Source organism: Notolepis coatsorum (genome assembly GCF_963971535.1).
Source record: "Notolepis coatsorum genome assembly, chromosome: 1".
Classification (NCBI taxonomy): domain Eukaryota; kingdom Metazoa; phylum Chordata; class Actinopteri; order Aulopiformes; family Paralepididae; genus Notolepis; species Notolepis coatsorum.
This window is the reverse complement of record NC_140165.1, coordinates 72,552,012-72,570,498: the sequence shown is the minus strand read 5'-3', so window position 1 is coordinate 72,570,498 and position 18,487 is coordinate 72,552,012. Positions and strand designations below refer to the sequence as shown.

General features: G+C 44.8%; 1 protein-coding gene across 1 annotated transcript in view; it reads left to right on the top strand.

Moving 5' to 3' along the window:
- Positions 1-18,487, top strand: part of mettl25 (methyltransferase like 25) — a gene marked incomplete at both ends in the record, with an annotated part of 60,473 nt that overhangs the window by 9,652 nt on the left and 32,334 nt on the right. Inside the window, one exon of the mRNA XM_084325127.1 lies at positions 9,194-9,323. Within this exon, the coding sequence (XP_084181253.1) occupies positions 9,194-9,323 (130 nt within the window). The remainder of the gene's footprint in view (positions 1-9,193; positions 9,324-18,487) is intronic.

Here is an 18,487-nt window from a genome sequence, read left to right as displayed (position 1 = left end):
ACATTTACGGTGGCCAGTTTCGAATTGCAGCCTCCCGTAGGTGCTCTTTAATAAGAGCGGTTTTGAATGTGGGCAGGGGTAAAGTGGGTTTTAGGAGTGAGGTTAAGCAGTAGTCTGACCAGTTTGTTTTGTGATGTTTGTAATCTTGTTTTTAGTGCCTTTGAGGTGCTTTGGTACCATGAGGTGCAGGCATAGTCGTAGATGGCGCCGCTACGACCGGCTGCCTGTCTGTGCGCTCCGTCGAGACTGTGCTTACTTTTGTTAATATTTATAGTTTTAAGAGTTTTGTCTGTACCAACAGTAGGTGCATTTAATGTGTATGACCGTCAGTCACTTATAGACATTGGATTACGGGAAACTTACCGACTGGATTACTCTCTGGATCAGCTCTCTGAACCGCAACAATGGCCTGTTGAGATCTTGAGGACATCAGGACCGGATCTCGCCCCCAGGGACAAAGGACCCAGACGGCGAGGAAAGAGAGCTGGAGTCCGTAACAGGCTGAGAACCAGGCGGCACAGGACACCACTACCCAGTATATTGCTAGCCAATGTACAATCAATAGACAATAAACTAGACGACATCCGATCAAGGATTCAATTCCAGAGAGACGTTAGAGACTGTAACGTTCTCTGCTTCGTCGAGACGTGGCTGGCGCCAGAAGTCCCAGACCACGCCATCCAACCGGCCGATCACTTCTTCATTCACCGCAAGGATAGAACAGCAGAATCCGGCAAACAGCGTGGAGGTGGAATAGCCTTCATGTTGAACAACAATTGGAGCGATCCAGGCAACGTGAAGGAACTATCGAGCCACTGCTCCCTAGGGCTGGGCGATATGACGATATTATATAAATATCGGGTACAGTTCATTAACGATACACTTTTTCAACGTATCGTGGATATCGTGATGTTTTGCCCAAGAGGATTGTGTCGCGTCAATCTGTCCACACGTTACTCGTTCATATCTCAGCCCGTGCTGAGATATGCCCATTCCGCGGTCTGTTAATAAAGTTTTCAATCAGACAGATGTATGGAAAGGCTTTTATTATAACATTCGTTGTAGTAAAATCATTATGCCTCATTTAGTCATCCTGTTGAGCACTGGTCTCCTACTCGATGGCCGCGGGGAGCTAACGTTAGTAGCTTTGTTGACGTTGTTCAGCCACAGGACATTCAGGAAGTAAAAAACTAGGAGCTTGCCGATTGGTGCTAAGAACAGCAGGGCGGGTGCAAGCGCTGTGACGTAATTGGCAGACTCGACTGTCAATCAAAATTATATGTTTCCGTCAGAATGAATGAGTGAAGACTTTGTTAAAGGGTTGCAGAATGGGTACAATACAGTACAGGAGGATGAAGACCAGAAAAAGACTTTCGACTTTTTTACATAAGGGTCCTCCATTTTCAATTCATCAAAACATTTAGAGACATACATATATACAGTAGTTTCATTAAAATGCTATTGATTGATTGATTGATTGATTGATTGATTGATTGATTGATTGATTTAAAACTTTATTAACATATTGCAGAATGGGTACAGTACAGCTCAATACATACAATTGTTAAGGGGATGCAGACCAGAGAAATACTTTAGTCTTGTTTACATCAGGGTCCCCCATTTTCAATTCATCATATTTCATATCTAAATCATATAATATCTCATTGCTAAATATATGCAATATATAATCTAATAATCTAAATCTAATATATAATATAAAAATGCTAAATGCATGGGTATTTTATTTTGTCTTTAATGTTAGCTTGCAAAATCAAATACTGTCTTGGTAAGCCTCATAATGAATTGTTTGGGGTAAAAAAGAAAAACATCGTGATGTGTATCGTGTATCGCCGAAAGGTCAGAAAATATCGTGATATCATATTTAGGCCATATCGCCCAGCCCTACTGCTCCCCCAACCTGGAATATATATCCATCAAGTGTCGACCTTTCTTCCTCCCGAGGGAGCTAACGTCGATCATCCTGGTCAGGGGGTATATTCCACCGCAAGCCAACACTGGCGACGCGCTCTCGAAGCTCCACGACGAGGTAAATAAACTCCAGGCAGCTAACGTTGATGCTGCTATTGTGGTTGTGGGTGATTTCAATAGCGCCAATCTGAGAAAGGTATTGCCGGACTTCTATCAGCATGTGACTTGCAACACCAGAGGCGGTAACATTTTAGACCACACGCAATTCAAGGGTGGATACAAGGCTCATTCTGCTAGTGGCTTCGGGAAGTCTGATCATGCGGCCATCTTTCTTTCACCAAAATATAAACAAAGAATCAAGAGCACTCCGGTAGTCTCGCGAGAGGTGCAGAAATGGGATGTGGAGTCAGAGGAGACGCTCCAAGCTGCGCTTGAATGCACAGACTGGAGTGTATTCCGTGACACAGATAACATTAATGTCTACACGGAGACAGTGCTGGACTTTGTTCGTACTTTGGTGGAAGAAACAATCCCCACTACCACAATTAAAGTTTACCCAAATCAAAAACCCTGGGTAGACAAATCCGTCCGTGAAGCTCTGAAAGCGCGCACCACAGCATACAACGACAGCCTGGTGGCAGGCAACATGAATGACCACAAGGTGGCGCGATACAACATAAGAAGGACAGTAATAGAGGCAAAACGGCGCTACAGGGATAAAATTGAACTCCAGTTTGAACAGGCTGACTCCAGAGCTATGTGGCAGGGCCTCAAAACGATGACAGACTACAAAGGCACCTCCCTCAAACTGAACAGTGACATCTCCTTAGCAAATGATCTCAATACCTTCTATGCGAGGTTTGAGGCTGGTAATAACAACACCAGCCTACAAGCCACGGCAATGGGGGGGGGGGGGGGTCTGCTGATGGAGACTAAGTGTTCAGGGTAACAGAGCATGAGGTGAGGCGGACCTTTAAAAAAAGTGAATATCAGGAAGGCAGCAGGACCGGACGGCATCCCCGGCCGCGTCCTAAAAGTCTGTGCCGACCAACTGGCCCCAGTATTCACTGACATATTTAACCTGTTCTTAGAACAGGCTGTCATCCCCACCTGCCTGAAGAAGTCCACCATTATCCCTATACCTAAAAAATCCAAGCCTGCTTGCCTCAACGACTACCGCCCTGTAGCTCTCACCTCCATAGCCATGAAGTGCTTTGAGAAGCTAGTAAAGGGCTACATCTGCTCCTCCCTCCCCATCAACCTGGACCCCCTGCAATTTGCATACCGCCCCAACAGGTCCACGGAGGACGCCATAGCCCATGTGCTGCACACAGCAGCATCACACCTGGACAAGAGGAAGGGGAACTATGTGAGAATGCTATTCATCGACTACAGCTCGGCATTCAATACCATAGTCCCCTCCAAACTCAGCCAAGCTCAGGGACCTGGGCTTGAACTATGACCTCTGCCAGTGGGTCTTGGACTTCCTGACGGGCAGACCCCAGGTGGTGAGAGCAGGCAACTGCACATCCTCATCCATCACCCTCAACATAGGGGCCCCCCAGGGCTGTGTTCTGAGTCCCCTCCTCTACTCCCTGTACACACACGACTGTGTGGCTCAGCGGAGTATCAACACAATCATCAAATTTGCTGACGACACAGTAGTGGTGGGCCTGATCTCTGCAAACGACGAGAGGGCCTACCTGGAAGAGGTCAAGGTCCTGGCGGGATGGTGCCAGGAGAACAGCCTCTCCCTGAACGTCAGCAAAACAAAGGAGATGATTGTGGACTTCAGGAGGTCGGGGGTCAAGGACTACAGCCCCCTCAGCATCGACGGGGCACCGGTTGAGAGAGTGAACAGCTTTAAGTACCTCGGAGCCCACATATCCGAGGACTTGACATGGACCACACACATTGACAGTGTTGTGAAGAAGGCACGACAACGCGTCTACTTCCTCAGGCGCCTAAGGAAGTTCCAAGTCAGTCAGAAGATCCTTAAGAACTTCTACTCATGTACAATAGAGAGCATCCTGACTGGCAACATCACCTCCTGGTTTGGGAATAGCACTGCACAAGACCGAAGCAGACTACAAAGAGTGACACGTTCAGCCGAACGCACAATTGGAGAGGGGCTCCCCACCCTCCAGAACATTTACAACAAGCGGTGCAGGGGTAAGGCTAAGAGAATCATCAAGGACTCCAGCCACCCGAACAACTGCCTCTTTGAACTGCTGCGGTCAGGCAAGCAATACCGGAGTCTCAAGGCGAGCACAGAAAGACTCAGAAGAAGCTTCTATCCCCAGGCCATCAGGCTGCTCAACGAACAATAAACACTATACAACAACCATCAAATGCACACAGCACACACATCCACACGCACACACTCACTTTAAACAAACAACACACTTCCACACCCACTCTCCACACTTTAGATCACCTAAACACTTTATATTTATTGATAAAGGATTTGCACTACAACTCGTACACCTTACTGTAAATTGTACCTAAATTGTACCTCATCCCATTTCTGCTTTGCACTATATAGTATTGTATATTAGTACACTGCATAGTATATTGTATATTATATGGTAACTCAGTTACGTCTATTCTGCATCGAACATTGTACATATGTCTATACTGAACACTGTGACCTCATTTTTTACTTCTAATTTACATGCTATACTATGTTATTTTGTACTTATCTTGTCTAGCACAGTCTCTGGAGCGTAACAGTAAGAAGCATTTTGTATAAAAGTATTCTGTACTTCTGTATGACAACTATTAAAGAAACTTGAAACTTGAATGAGTGTACTGAGAGTACCCATGATTTTTGCCATTTTGTTATTGTGAAATTGGTATTAAATTTAATTCTGAGTGGCATTAAAAAGTCTTAAAAAGCCTTAAATCTGACTGGGCTAAACCTGCAGATACCCTGCACTGAGAATTGCATGTTTTTCGCGCGTGTCATCGATCGGTTTTAGCGATCGGCGAAAATACAGACAGCATTATCGGAATTCACCAATCTCATATTTATACTGAATATCGGCCGATACCGATCACTGGCCGATCGATTGGGGCATCCCTAATATTTAGGGCGGCACAGTGGTGTAGTGGTTAACACTGTCGCCTTGGGCACCAGGTTACCCAGGTGGGGTATCTCCCGGGCCTTTCTGTGTGGAGTTTGCATGTTCTCCCCGTGCTCACAAGGGTTTCCCCTCCCGATAAGATAAACCCAATGGAAAAACATGCACAACAGATCGCTAACGCTGTTGTGTCCCTGACGAGGACGGACAGGAGCACTTGGATTGGTCCCCGGGCGCGGGGTGTGAAAATTGCATGTGTGTGTCACTGCATGATGACATTGTCAATGTGTGGAATGAATAAAGACTTCTTCAAAGTCCAGTTTAATCTTAATTAATATTAATCTTAATCTTTAAAACTTATTTATTATACTATCCCCCCCCCCCCCCCCCCCCCTCCCTGGGACCACCCCAAGGTTCCCCACTAGGGATGCACCGATGATCTGTCTTATATCGTATCGGTCTTATATCATATCTGTCTTATATCAGGCTAAAACAGGATATCAGTCTTATATCATCAGGCTAAAACAGGATATAGGATAGGATGGGATATATTTTTATTAATCCCTCACAGGGAAATTCAAGTGACATACACATTGTCTCATTAAACAGTCATCATTTCACAATCATTACATTTTTACAGTAATAACGGCACAACATAAATTCAAACAGGCATGTACATTTGTTGACACATGTCGACTACAGTATGTCTGAGACACCGTATGCAGTAGTCTGCTGCGGTCACACGAGGTGTCCCCGCGCCATAGGCGGGAGGGAGGGAGGAAAGAGTTAATGTCCTGAAACCACTGTTGCAGCACAAGAAGGGGCGGGGCATGGCTCTGACTACAATGCTGTCAGCTGGGGGGTGGGACTTGGTGACGAGGCAGTCTTCTTGGCTCCCCCCCTCCAGCACACATACTAATTAGCTGCCGTTACCAACACGTGGGAGGGGGGATGGGGGTGGGGTTAGGGGTGGGGTGGGGGCCTCATGCCATTCTTATCTCCAAGAGGCCCTCCGACTCCAGCAGCTCTCAGTTCGACCTTGGAGTCGTCCAGGAATTTGTTTTGGCTGACTGACTGGCAACATTTCTCCAGCCACGTCAATTTAAATTAGATTTTGAGTAGAGTGAATTATAACTATTGATTTGAGTGGAGTGAGTTTTAACAACTCCGTCCAAATGACTGAATGCATTAGTCCAAGTGTCTTAATCAGTTCATTTTGGTAGGTCCTGTGCGCGGTAAACAGATCCAAAATCTTCTTATTGCAATCCAAAAGCTTCGATAATCCAATGTCCACGACTTCAAGTTGGTAGCCCGATTGAGTCAGTCTTATATCAGGCTAAAACAGGTATACCAGTCTTATATCAGGCTAAAACAGGATACCAGTCTTATATCAGGCTAAAACAGGATACCAGTCTTATATCAGGCTAAAACAGGATACCAGTCTTATATCAGGCTAAAACAGGATACCACTCTTATATCAGGCTAAAACAGGATATCGGTATCAGAGAATTTCTCCAATACTAAAACCTGATACCAAGAAATAGATATCCTAGAAATCAAAGCAAAGTGACTTAATTTGGTGCGTTAATGCATAGAGATTAGATCTCTCTAATGGAGACAACATTTATTATATTTCAATAATTCTTCATCAAAACTGACGTTGTAGTCCCAGATTCAACGTGTTGAGGCTGTGAGGATTCGCCTGTTCCCTGAACTTTTCCCTGTCTACTCTCCCTCACCAGCCCCCATCCTTGCGATGATTTACTCTCCTCTACTCTTCACCAGCCCCCACCCTTGGACTTTCTTGTTCAATTACCTTCACGCAGCTGTCATAGTTTATGATTAGCGCCCCAGAGGGTTTTATATACCTGAACCTCCCTTCCAGTCCTGGTCGGGTCGTTCTGTATCTATGTTCACTCTGTGTTCATGGAGTTCTGTACGGTTACCATCCTGTACGTTACCATCTCCTGCCGCGTCTCCGGCGTGAGACGACGTGCCAGCCATCACCACCTGTCGCCGTTTGCCTGGAGTGGGACACCGTCTTCGCTCTCTAATTCTCTACGGGAGGTTTTCCAGTGTTCCCACTCCAGACGTCAAGCCGGCGCGCATCGCTCCCTATTTCCACGGGAGGATGCATCTCTTCGCCCCGGTCCCCTGGGACCCCTGTGTTCTGCGCTGCCCGTCTGCAGCATCCGAGGAGGATCTCCGTGCCAGGCCTGGAGTGGTGTTCCCACTCCAGACGTCAAGCCGGCGCGCATCGCTCCCTATTTCCACGGGAGGATGCGTCTCTTCGCCCCGGTCCCCTGGGACCCCTTTGTTCTGCGCTGCCCATCTGCAGCACCCGAGGAGGAGGAAGAGGATCTCCGTGCCTGGAGTGGGACACCGTCTTCTTCGCTCTCTAATTCTCTACGGGAGGTTTTCCAGTGTTCCCACTCCAGACGTCAAGCCGGCGCGTCATCGCTCCCTATTTCCACGGGAGGATGGCGCCTCTTCCCCCCGGCCTCCGCTGTCGGGCCCCTGTCTCCGTACCAGGCCTCCGCCGTCGGGCCTTTGTCTCCGTGCCCGGCCCCCGCTGTCGGGCCTCTGTCCCCGTGCCAGGCCTCCGCCGTCGGGCCCCTGGCCCCGTGCCAGGCCTCCGCCGTCGGGCCCCTGTTCCCGTGCCAGGCCTCCGCCGTCGGAACCCTGTCCTCATCCCTGTAAGCAGCTCTGGCCCTCGCCCTGTCCAAGGCCTTAACCCTGTTCTCTGTCCCTGTCTCCAGCCCGCCTCTCCGGGCCTCTGTCCCTGTCCCCCTCTCCAGTGCCCCTGGTCCTGGCCCTGACACTTAGCCCTGGTCCTTAGCCCTGGCCCTTAGCCTTAGTCCCTTAGCCTGTTCGCCTCTTAAAGGCACAGTGCCGCATTTTCCAGATTTCCTTGTCTCTAGTGTTTTTGTGTTCTCCCTTAAAGGGACTGTGCCGCTTTTTGTTCTATAATAAATATTTGCCCTGTTTTGGCTTACTCTCATACCTGTCTTGTGTTGTGCGATTGGGGTCGGTTACAAACCATAACAGAGGCGGTCAAATATGTCGGCTAGATATGCCAGCTGTGCCAGCCATTCATTATCAGCCCATTTCTCTGCCAATGGGTTGTTTTTGTCTGCAAGGAAATCTGCGCTTCTTCTGAGTTAAAAAAGGCGATGTATTACTCTGCCTCGAGATAGCCACCTCACTTCAGTGTGGTATAGCAGCTGGTTATGCGCAGAACCCATTTCATCGCGGCCAACCGGCACCGCTTCTGACAACTAACCTATCCATTGTGAGTCCAGGTTACACACAAAAGACCAGATTATACCTGCGCAGGATGTAGTGAGATGTATATTGGAATACTGTGTGTCGGCCTCCGTTGATGAAGGGGCGAGACGTGGCAAATACACACAGCTGCCGGGTGTAAAACTCCATCTGAGTTGGGCTCGTCTGTTTTTCTCTCGATCATTATTATTTTTAGTTGCCAATGCGCGACCCCACTGGCACCTACCCACGACCCCGTAGTTTGAGAACCGCTGGTCTACAGTAAAAGTGATGGATGAAGGGGGAGCTCCCGTAGCTCACCGCGTATCTCGGCGCTATTTCGGCGTCGGGGACAACCGTGCTCGTCACGGATCTGGGGTACACGAGTTCGATTCCCGGACCTGCCGTATTTTCTCAGAGTGTCTTTCCCTACTCTACATCCTATTCAACCTGTTTCTGTCGGTCATGCTTGACCAGAAAAGCGATAAACGCTAAAAAATGAAGTTTTAAAAAAAAAGTGATGGATGGATGGTACTTGGTATTGGCTGATACTGTACTGTACTGTGATGTGCTGCACCTCTAGTGCTCTGAGTCGGTCCTGGCAGATCCCTCGTCCCCAAACCCCACTGCACCAGTAAGGCCAACAGCCTACCAACAGCCTACCAGGCCATTGACCATATTCACACGGTGGCCATTTTGCTCAGGTTGGGATTTCTCTCCACCCTCTCCATATAAGAGCAAAATGGCCGCCGTGTGAATACAGTCCGTCACGTATCGTCTTGCGTTTGGTCGTTGATCTCTCTGTCTCCCCCTGCAGGACGCGGTGATGATCTCTCTGTCTCCCCCTGCAGGACACGTGTTGACCTCTCTGTCTCCCCCTGCAGGACGCGTGTTGACCTCTCTGTCTCCCCCTGCAGGACGCGGTGGTGGTGGGGCTGCACACGTGTGGAGACCTGGCCTCCAGCACGCTGCGGATGTTTGTGGCCAAACGGGAGCTGCTCTCCGTCTGCAGCGTGGGATGCTGCTACCACCTGCTGACGGAGCGGGGTACTACACACACACACACACACACACACACACCGTCACACACACACACTAGGGCTGCTCGATTATTAACCCTTTCACTGCCACACGACAGAAGGTTAGCCCTTTACTATCACACAACCGACGGCGATGCTCCATCATTAGCATCATTAGCTCCGCTAAAGGGCTAACCTTCTGTATTGTCACAGTGAAAGGGTTAACCGGCTGTCTGTCGTGTGGCAGTGGAAGGGTTAATGATCATGATTATTTTGATTGATATTGAAATCCCGATTACTCATTGATTTGAGAACATTTATAATATAAAACATAAGCTACTTGTGCCAATTCCCTAACCCCCCCCCCCCCCACGCATACACACTGGTATAGATCAGCGGTTCTCAACAGGAGTGCCAGGGGTGCCTTGAGATTTAAAAAAAAATAAATGTATTCTTTTTGGATTACAGAAATGTATCACTAAAGTGCTATCTGTTGCAGCTGCACTGTTTTCTATGAAAATACCATATTTGGATAAGTTTGACCATTTCTCAAAATCTGAAAATCATTATGAAACTTGGTGTTAATAAAACACAGAAAAGGATCACCAAGTTACTCTGGATAAAAAAAAACGTTTACAGACAACATTGAGACAAAGCTTCCTGACACATCTCCATCCAAACTCTTGGAAGAACTCATTGAAATCTCATCTGATACCACCTGGAGAGCTAGTTTCAGAGTGTGGAGCTGAGTACCAAGTATCTCATGATGCAGCAGTTAAGGTGTTGATACCATTCAGCACCACATATCTGTGTGAAGCTGGCTTTTCATCCATGACAGCTCTGAAAACAAAATATAGGGCCAAGTTGAGCCTTGAGGATGACATGCGTGTTGCCTTGTCAAAGATCTCCCCACGTATTGACCGTATTATTAGCCAGCAGCAGCAGACCTCGCATTGAGCTAGAAATGTCCACTGAGTGAACGAGTGCTTATTTTCTGTATTTATTTATATTTTTTAAGAAATGGTAACTTGGTGATCCTTTTCTGTATTTAAAAAAAAATACATGATTTTCTGTTTTTGAGAAATGGTCAAACTTATCCAAATATGCAATTTTTATGGAGAACAGTGCAGCTGCAACAGATAGCACTTTAGTTATCCTTTTCTGTATTTAAAAAAAAATACATGATTTTCAGTTTGAGAAATGGTCACACTTATCCAAATATGCTATTTTTATGGAAAAGTGTGCAGCTGCAACAGATAGCACTTTAGTGATAATTTTCTGTAATTTTATTTAAAGAAATATGCTATTTGATTTACTACTACAAGCAGTGTAATGTCAACAGTACTAAGCCATTTAGACCTGAAACACCTGTTAATAATGCATTATTAGCCTGCATATACACACAAATGTGTTTCCCCGGTTTCTTAAATAAACATTATTTTGAAAGCAAGCACTTTTGTCATCATTGTAGCAAAAAAAGACAGGACCGGAAAAGTCTTTATCGTATGTAGGGGTGCCCTGGAATATTTTATTGAACACAGGGGTGCCTTGGCAGCAGAAAGGTTGAGAACCCCTGGAGATGCCTTCACCCCCCCACACGCATACACACTGGTATAGATGCCTTCACCCCCCCCACACGCATACACACTGGTATAGATGCTTCACCCCCCCCCCCCACGCACTCTCTCTCTCTCTCTCTCTCTCTCTCTCTCTCTCTCTCTCTCTCTCTCTCTCTCTCTCTCTCTCTCTCTCTCTCTCTCTCTCTCATTCTCTCTCTCTCTTCTCTCTCTCTCTCTTCTCTCTCTCTCTCTCTCTCTCTCTCTCTCTCTCTCTCTCTCTCTCTCTCTCTCTCTCTCTCTCTCTCTCTCTCTCTCTCTCTCTTTTAGAGAACATATGGTTCCTATCATGTTAGGAGCTTCATCCTGGACCAACACCACCCTCCCTCCCCCACTCCCTCTCCCACTCCCTCTCCCACTCCCTCCCCCACTCCCACTCCCTCCCCCACTCCCTCTCCCACTCCCTCCCCCACCCCCCCCCCCCACTCCCACTCCCTCCCCCACTCCCACACCCTCTCCCACTCCCTCCCTCCCCCACTCCCTCCCTCCCCACTCCCTCCCCCACTCCCTCTCCCACTCCCACCCCCACTCCCTCCCCCACTCCCTCTCCCCATCCTGTCACCGGCGATCTCCAACCTTGTCCTCTCCTGTCCATACTGACAAGAAATATTATTTCCCCACATGACCAGGGCCACATAATGTTACATAAACCATGACTAGGGCCACATAATGTTACAATAAACCATGACCAGGGCCACATAATGTTACATAAACCATGACCAGGGCCACATAATGTTACATAAACCATGACCAGGGCCACATAATGTTACATAAACCATGACCAGGGCCACATAATGTTACATAAACCATGACCAGGGCCACATAATGTTACATAAACCACTCATATTAGCATTGTATAGTAAACAAGTAAGATATTCCATAGCGGTATATACTGCGGGCGGATCAGGGAGCGTTCGGCCAACTTGTGCTTCTGCAGATTGAATTAGGGACAGACGCACGCTGTCAGAGTCATTGGAGTGGATTTATGGATTTAGGATGACCGTTTAAGGGCTTTGAGAATGAGATATTTTCAACCTTTTAATTTAGACGGTTTGAATTGAAAATGATTTATTCCTTAGGGTGTGTGCAATATTTCATCTCGCTTCAATGGGAGTTGTACCTTTTTTCAGTTGGCTCTCGGACTTCCCCACAGAAGCTGTAGAACCCCACTGAGGAGACCCAACCTGGGGTCGGGGGACTCCCCTGGGGTCCTCTTTCTCAAACCTATTCAAGAATAAACATCATAACCATGTCACAACAGCAGTTATAATGTATATTATCATTAATACGTTAGTTTACCAATAGGTTAAAGTGTTATTAGATAGATTTTAGTTTTCGTTATTCTGTTGTTGTGATTGCGAAAGTCCGCCATTTTGAAAAATGTACCGTCGGTAATTGTAGTTTTTTTTTTTTATACGCCATTTGAAGAGGACATCCAGAGCTTTCAATAAGCGTTTCAGAAATACACTTCCCAGAGGCCTCTAGGTCAAAAAAAGCAAATGGGTTCTGTATGAATTTTTTTTATATCACTTATTACTCTGGATAATATACCACAAAACTGAATGTTATTGGCATATATTGGAGCGCAGTTAGTTTGTCTCCCCTATTTTGAGCATTTAGCAACAATCAGATGTGAAATCACCCCACCGGCTTCCCTCCGCTGACACCGGCAATTGTGTCAGTATGACGACCGCCCAAGCCGGAGGCACCGCTGACAGCTGGATTCGATACCAGTGTCTCTGCGGTGGTAGACAGGCGCTTAGTCCACTGCGCTACCCGGCCGCCTGCTATTCTATAATAATATTTCAAATTCAGCCTCACCTTGGACTTGAACATAAACATTGATCTATAGCACCTTTTAAACTAGGCATCAGCACAACAGAATGTTATCTATAGCACTTTTTAAACTGCATCAGAATGTTATCTATATAGCACCTTTTAAACTGCATCAGAATGTTATCTATAGCAGTGGTTCCCAAAGTCGGGGTCGCGACCCAAAGGTGGGCCGCGAGCAGCCACGGGAGGGCCGCGAGATGATTGAAAAAAAAATTAATACATTTTTTTTTTTTTTTTTTTTTTTTTTTTCAGGTCACTGAACTTAGAAGCAGGCCAGGACAGTGTTTCTAGTTGTATTCTAAAATTCTATTCTATTGTATTCTAAAATGTGACTATATGGTTTTATATTAACTTAAAGGGGAACTATCTTATAAATGGCCTTTTTCAGTGTTTAGTACTGTTTCCTAGCTATGTGGACTTATATTAATAGGATCTATGTCTCTAATTCTCATATTGGCGCATTCTTCCAATTCTCCTCTCACAATATTCACCCTCACTGAACTGAGTCATCTGAAAATGTGATGATTTGTGATGTCAGAGAGACTCCGCTGCATGTTAATGTCCCCCCCGATGCTTCGAAGGCCACACAGTGGTTTAGGAGCCCAGCCTCAAAACGGCTCGAGATCTTGAGGTAGAAAAATGCTGTTTTTGAGGACTTGATTAGAAATACAAAACAATGAATTAAAAAAAATATATAATTACAGAGGTGTTCCATAAACTCACAGGAATTGTGTAAAAGTGCCCAAATAGTGAAAGAAATAGTAAAATAGTTCCCCTTTAATAAATAAACAAAAACGAAAAATCTACTTATTTCAACGAACATTTCAAACTAAATAACAGATTATGCACATAAAACGCTGAAAACAACCGAAGCAACAATAGTATTTTAATGAGGCTATTATTATTATCATTATTTTGCAACAAGTTAGCCCTCTCATAAATAGCACATATAAATGAATAACTAACTTGAACTAGGATTGAAGTGATATTTGGCTTAAAAAATCGGTCGCCTGACAAAAAAAAAAGAAAAAAAAGCCTGCATCAGCGTGTTATCTAGCACCTTTTAAACTGCATCAGAATGTTATCTATAGCACCTTTTAAACTGCATCAGAATATTATCTATAGCACCTTTTAAACTGCATCAGAATGTTATCTATAGCACATTTTAAACTGCATCAGAATGTTATCTATAGCACCTTTTAAACTGCATCAGAATGTTATCTATACAGTAGCACATTTTAAACTGCATCAGAATGTTATCTTATAGCACCTTTTAAACTGCATCAGAATGTTATCTATAGCAGTGTTTCTCAACTGGTGGGTCGCGACCCAAACGTGGGTCGCGGGGCCATTTTGAGTGGGTCGCGGATGTGTGTGTAAAAAATAAATCAATTTTATTTTTTTATTTTTTTATATATTTTTTTTACTATCTATCTTTGTGAAAGTGGCTTCTCAGCTCTGGTCCAGCTGGAGACAAAGCAGAGGAACAGATTCGACATTGAGCATGACCTCAGAGTTGCTTTGTCTATACCATCACCCAGACTTTGAGACTCTTGTCAGGTGCAAACAACATTCCCAGTTATCCCATTAGTTCCCTGGGATGTTAAGCTAAGAAGTCTGCTAAGAAGGATATATTATTTATTATTATTATTATTATTATTATTATTATTATTATTATTATTATTATTATTATTATTATTATTATTATTTTATTTCATTGGGTTTTTAGCCCTAGTTGCACTTTTGTTGCAACCCCAGTTATCCCATTAGTTCCCCCAAACTTAGGTATGTTATGTTAAGCTAAGAAATCTGCTAAGAAGCTTATATTATTTATTATTATTTTATTTCATTGGGTTTTTAGCCCTAGTTGCACTTTTGTTGCAACCCCAGTTATCCCATTAGTTCCCCCAAACTTAGGTCTGTTACGTTAAACTAAGAAATCTGCTAAGAAGCATATATTATTATTTATTATTATTTAATTTCATTGGGTTTTTACTTTTAGCCCTAGTTGCACTTTCGTTGCACTTTTTTGAGTTTATTTCATGTTTTTAACAGTGCATGAAAGATTGCGTATTACTGCAAAAAATAAAATTGAAATAAATCATAGTGGTTAAAAAATTTGGGTCGCGACTTAATGACTAAGGAAAATGTTGGGTCCCAAGGCTAGACCAGTTGAGAACCACTGATCTATAGCACCTTTTAAACTGCATCAGAATGTTATCTATAGCACATTTTAAACTGCATCAGAATGTTATCTATAGCACCTTTTAAACTGCATCAGAATGTTATCTATAGCTCCTTTTAAACTGCATCAGAATGTTATCTATAGCACCTTTTAAACTGCATCAGAATGTTATCTATAGCACCTTTTAAACTGCATCAGAATGTTATCTATAGCACCTTTTAAACTGCATCAGAATGTTATCTATAGCACCTTTTAAACTGCATCAGAATGTTATCTATAGCACCTTTTAAACTGCATCAGAATGTTATCTATAGCACCTTTTAAACTGCATCAGAATGTTATCTATAGCACCTTTTAAACTGCATCAGAAGGTTATCTATAGCACCTTTTAAACTGCATCAGAATGTTATCTATAGCACCTTTTAAACTGCATCAGAATGTTATCTATAGCACATTTTAAACTGCATCAGAATGTTATCTATAGCACCTTTTAAACTGCATCAGAATGTTATCTATAGCACCTTTTAAACTGCATCAGAATGTTATCTATAGCACCTTTTAAACTGCATCAGAATATTATCTATAGCACCTTTTCTATGCCGGCTCCTCTCTCCACCACAACATGTAACTATGAAGTTTACGTTTATAATCTTTCCCTCTGGGACAAAATTGTATAAAGAAAAAAAACGGGAGTCTTTGACGGCCATTGAGAAAAGAAAAAAAAAAAGGTTAGCGAACCACTGAATTGAAACATCGAATTGGGATAGAACCATATGATGTCAGCTCTCACCTTCACATCTCTATGATGTCAGCTCTCACCTTCACATCTCTATGATGTCAGCTCTCACCTTCACATCTCTATGATGTCAGCTCTCACCTTCACATCACTAGGATGTCAGCTCTCACCTTCACATCTCTATGATGTCAGCTCTCACCTTCACATCTCTATGATGTCAGCTCTCACCTTCACATCTCTATGATGTAGCTCTCACCTTCACATCTCTATGATGCAGCTCTCAACTTCACATCTCTATGATGTCAGCTCTCACCTTCACATCACTATGATGTCAGCTCTCACCTTCACATCTCTATGATGCCCTGTTCTCCCTCTCTTTTATGAGGTATTAACTAGGGACGTTCGATATTGGCTTTTTTACCGATATCCGATATGCCGATATTGTCCAACTCTTAACTCATTCTGCGCCATCGCTTAATGCGCGAGAGGGTGCTAGAACTCCACCGCTTTAATCAATGGGAGGACTGGGAGATTTGCGAGTGCTTAAAATATATCTTATATTATATCTATGGGTGTAGCGACTATCCTGATGTCCTGGTAGACGCTCGGTTGGGTGCAGGGATTCCTCGTCTTTGATGCGCAATTCGAAAAAACACAATGTCGAGTCTGTGTCACCTGACGTTGGGTGAAGTTCCCATTTAATTGAAGTATTTAACATAATACATGTGATGAGCCAAACAATAATTTCTGCATAATGCTGTTAATACTGAAAACGAGCGAGGGTACGTGCGTGTGTTCGTGCGGTAAAAACCATGAGATCTCTCCGTCACCCATACCTTGATACCTTGATTGACATAGCCTACACCTGTGCCTTTATTCAAAACCTATGCGCTCCGTGCTGCCACCCAGTGATGAACTTAACAAACTACAAACTTAGCACAAAAACAACCAAATAGCTCCTACAATGGGTCTAATACACCCGTCGACTGTCAGTGAGTTGCTTCCAGTCAACATGCACAAAACGGATTGTTTTTTCATCGGTACATTTCCGTTTTATACCGTTTTGAATATGAATATAGTTTGGGTGCTTCTGAGTAATTCCAGAGAAAGACGCGATAATAGCGTTTTAGTGGAATACACTAAACACGTTATAATTTTTCGCCTGATTATCGAATCTACCTGAAATCAACGCTAGATCATTATTATCCTTCCTCGTGCAAGAATGAAATGTGCCCTGAAGCGCGGCGCCCCCCCCACCTCCTGCACCCAACGGTAAACAGCCACACACACACAGAGACGGCGTCGATCGGGGTAGAAATAAATATCAGATCAACGATCAAATTTATATATAGTGTTCTTACCTGGTATCTGATGTAATGCAAAAGAAATAATCCAATTATCTGATCGCCATTCCAAATACTGCTCGTGGAGGTCCGTCCCACATTACCGACCATTACACATGAACAGGCGGGCGGGGTTAATGTACCATGCCATTGTTGTTGAGGCCTACCTCGCCTGAGTATTTAAACGGCTCGGATCGTCCCAGAAAAGAAACTACACCATTCCCAATGGAGTGCAATACCAGCTGGAAGGTGTAGGCGGTGGTATTTGCCCTTTTGCGAGCTCAGACCCATTCCCAATGATAACATCAGGCTGGATGGATGAAAATGAATGGATATCGCTAATAAAAGAAATAACGATTAAAACCCGACTTTTCTCGTGATTGGCGCTGAACAGTTGGCGAGTTAACCCGACTTTTTCCGTGATTGGCGCAGAATGAGTTAATTTCCGATACCGATATCAACCGATACCGATATATGCGGGGTTTCCCCCCCCCAAAAATTGAATAATTTCAGGTAATTAACATTACATATCTCTTGTTGTGGAATTAACACAACATTATGCATACTTTTCACAAAAAATTATAATGGGACATCCCTAGTATTAACCTCACTGCACATGTTCTCATGCTGGGACGACGGCCTACAGCTACAGTTGGTATCTGCTGGATATCATGACTCTGTTGAGAGTGCGACCTCTGACCTCAGCGTTCTGTGAGTCAGGACTGTATGACATCATGGCAGCTGATTGAAAACACAATCTCTCTCTCTCTCTCTCTCTCTCTCTCTCTCTCTCTCTCTCTCTCTCTCTCAGCCTGGCAATGCATTCTGGGATGCGGGCCAGCTCCTGCTGTGAACGACCTCACACACTAAATAGGAGCTGAGCCACACGCTTCATTACGGAGCTCGACGACGTAGAGGCGGTTATCTAACAGGGGTTCTGAAAGTGGGGTCTGGGGGTCCTCTGGGGCCCTCAAGGAGAGGTCCAATGAGCCCCGAGCAACAGGAGAAATGGGGCCCCTGGTATTAAATCTTATCAAATGATGGTCTGCATCCTAATTATCAATACATTACAATACATACACTGATCCAAGTTGTAGGCCTATGTCCTGTGCAAGCTACTATACTCACTGCTCCATGTGCACACGCATGTGGTCGCACTAGAAGGGTTGATCAGCAAGGGACGTGGAAGTGGGCAGACCAGCGGTTTGGTTTTTGGCCACTCCAGTCCGGACACGGTCACCAGGGCCAAGATGATGCTCGCACGCTAGCTAGTGTCAACATGTCCCTGTGTACCGTGAGCCTTCAGACGGAGGAAACTGTTCCACTTCAACTAGAGAAGACCGCCTTTCTGCTGCAGGAGCCATGTGCTGAGCAGAAGGGGAGCTATTGCCGTAGCGACCGTGTCGGTGTTTCACATGTAGTTGGAGAGAGAGGCCCCCGATTGGCCCCTTGAATGTTATTAATGTTTCACTTGAC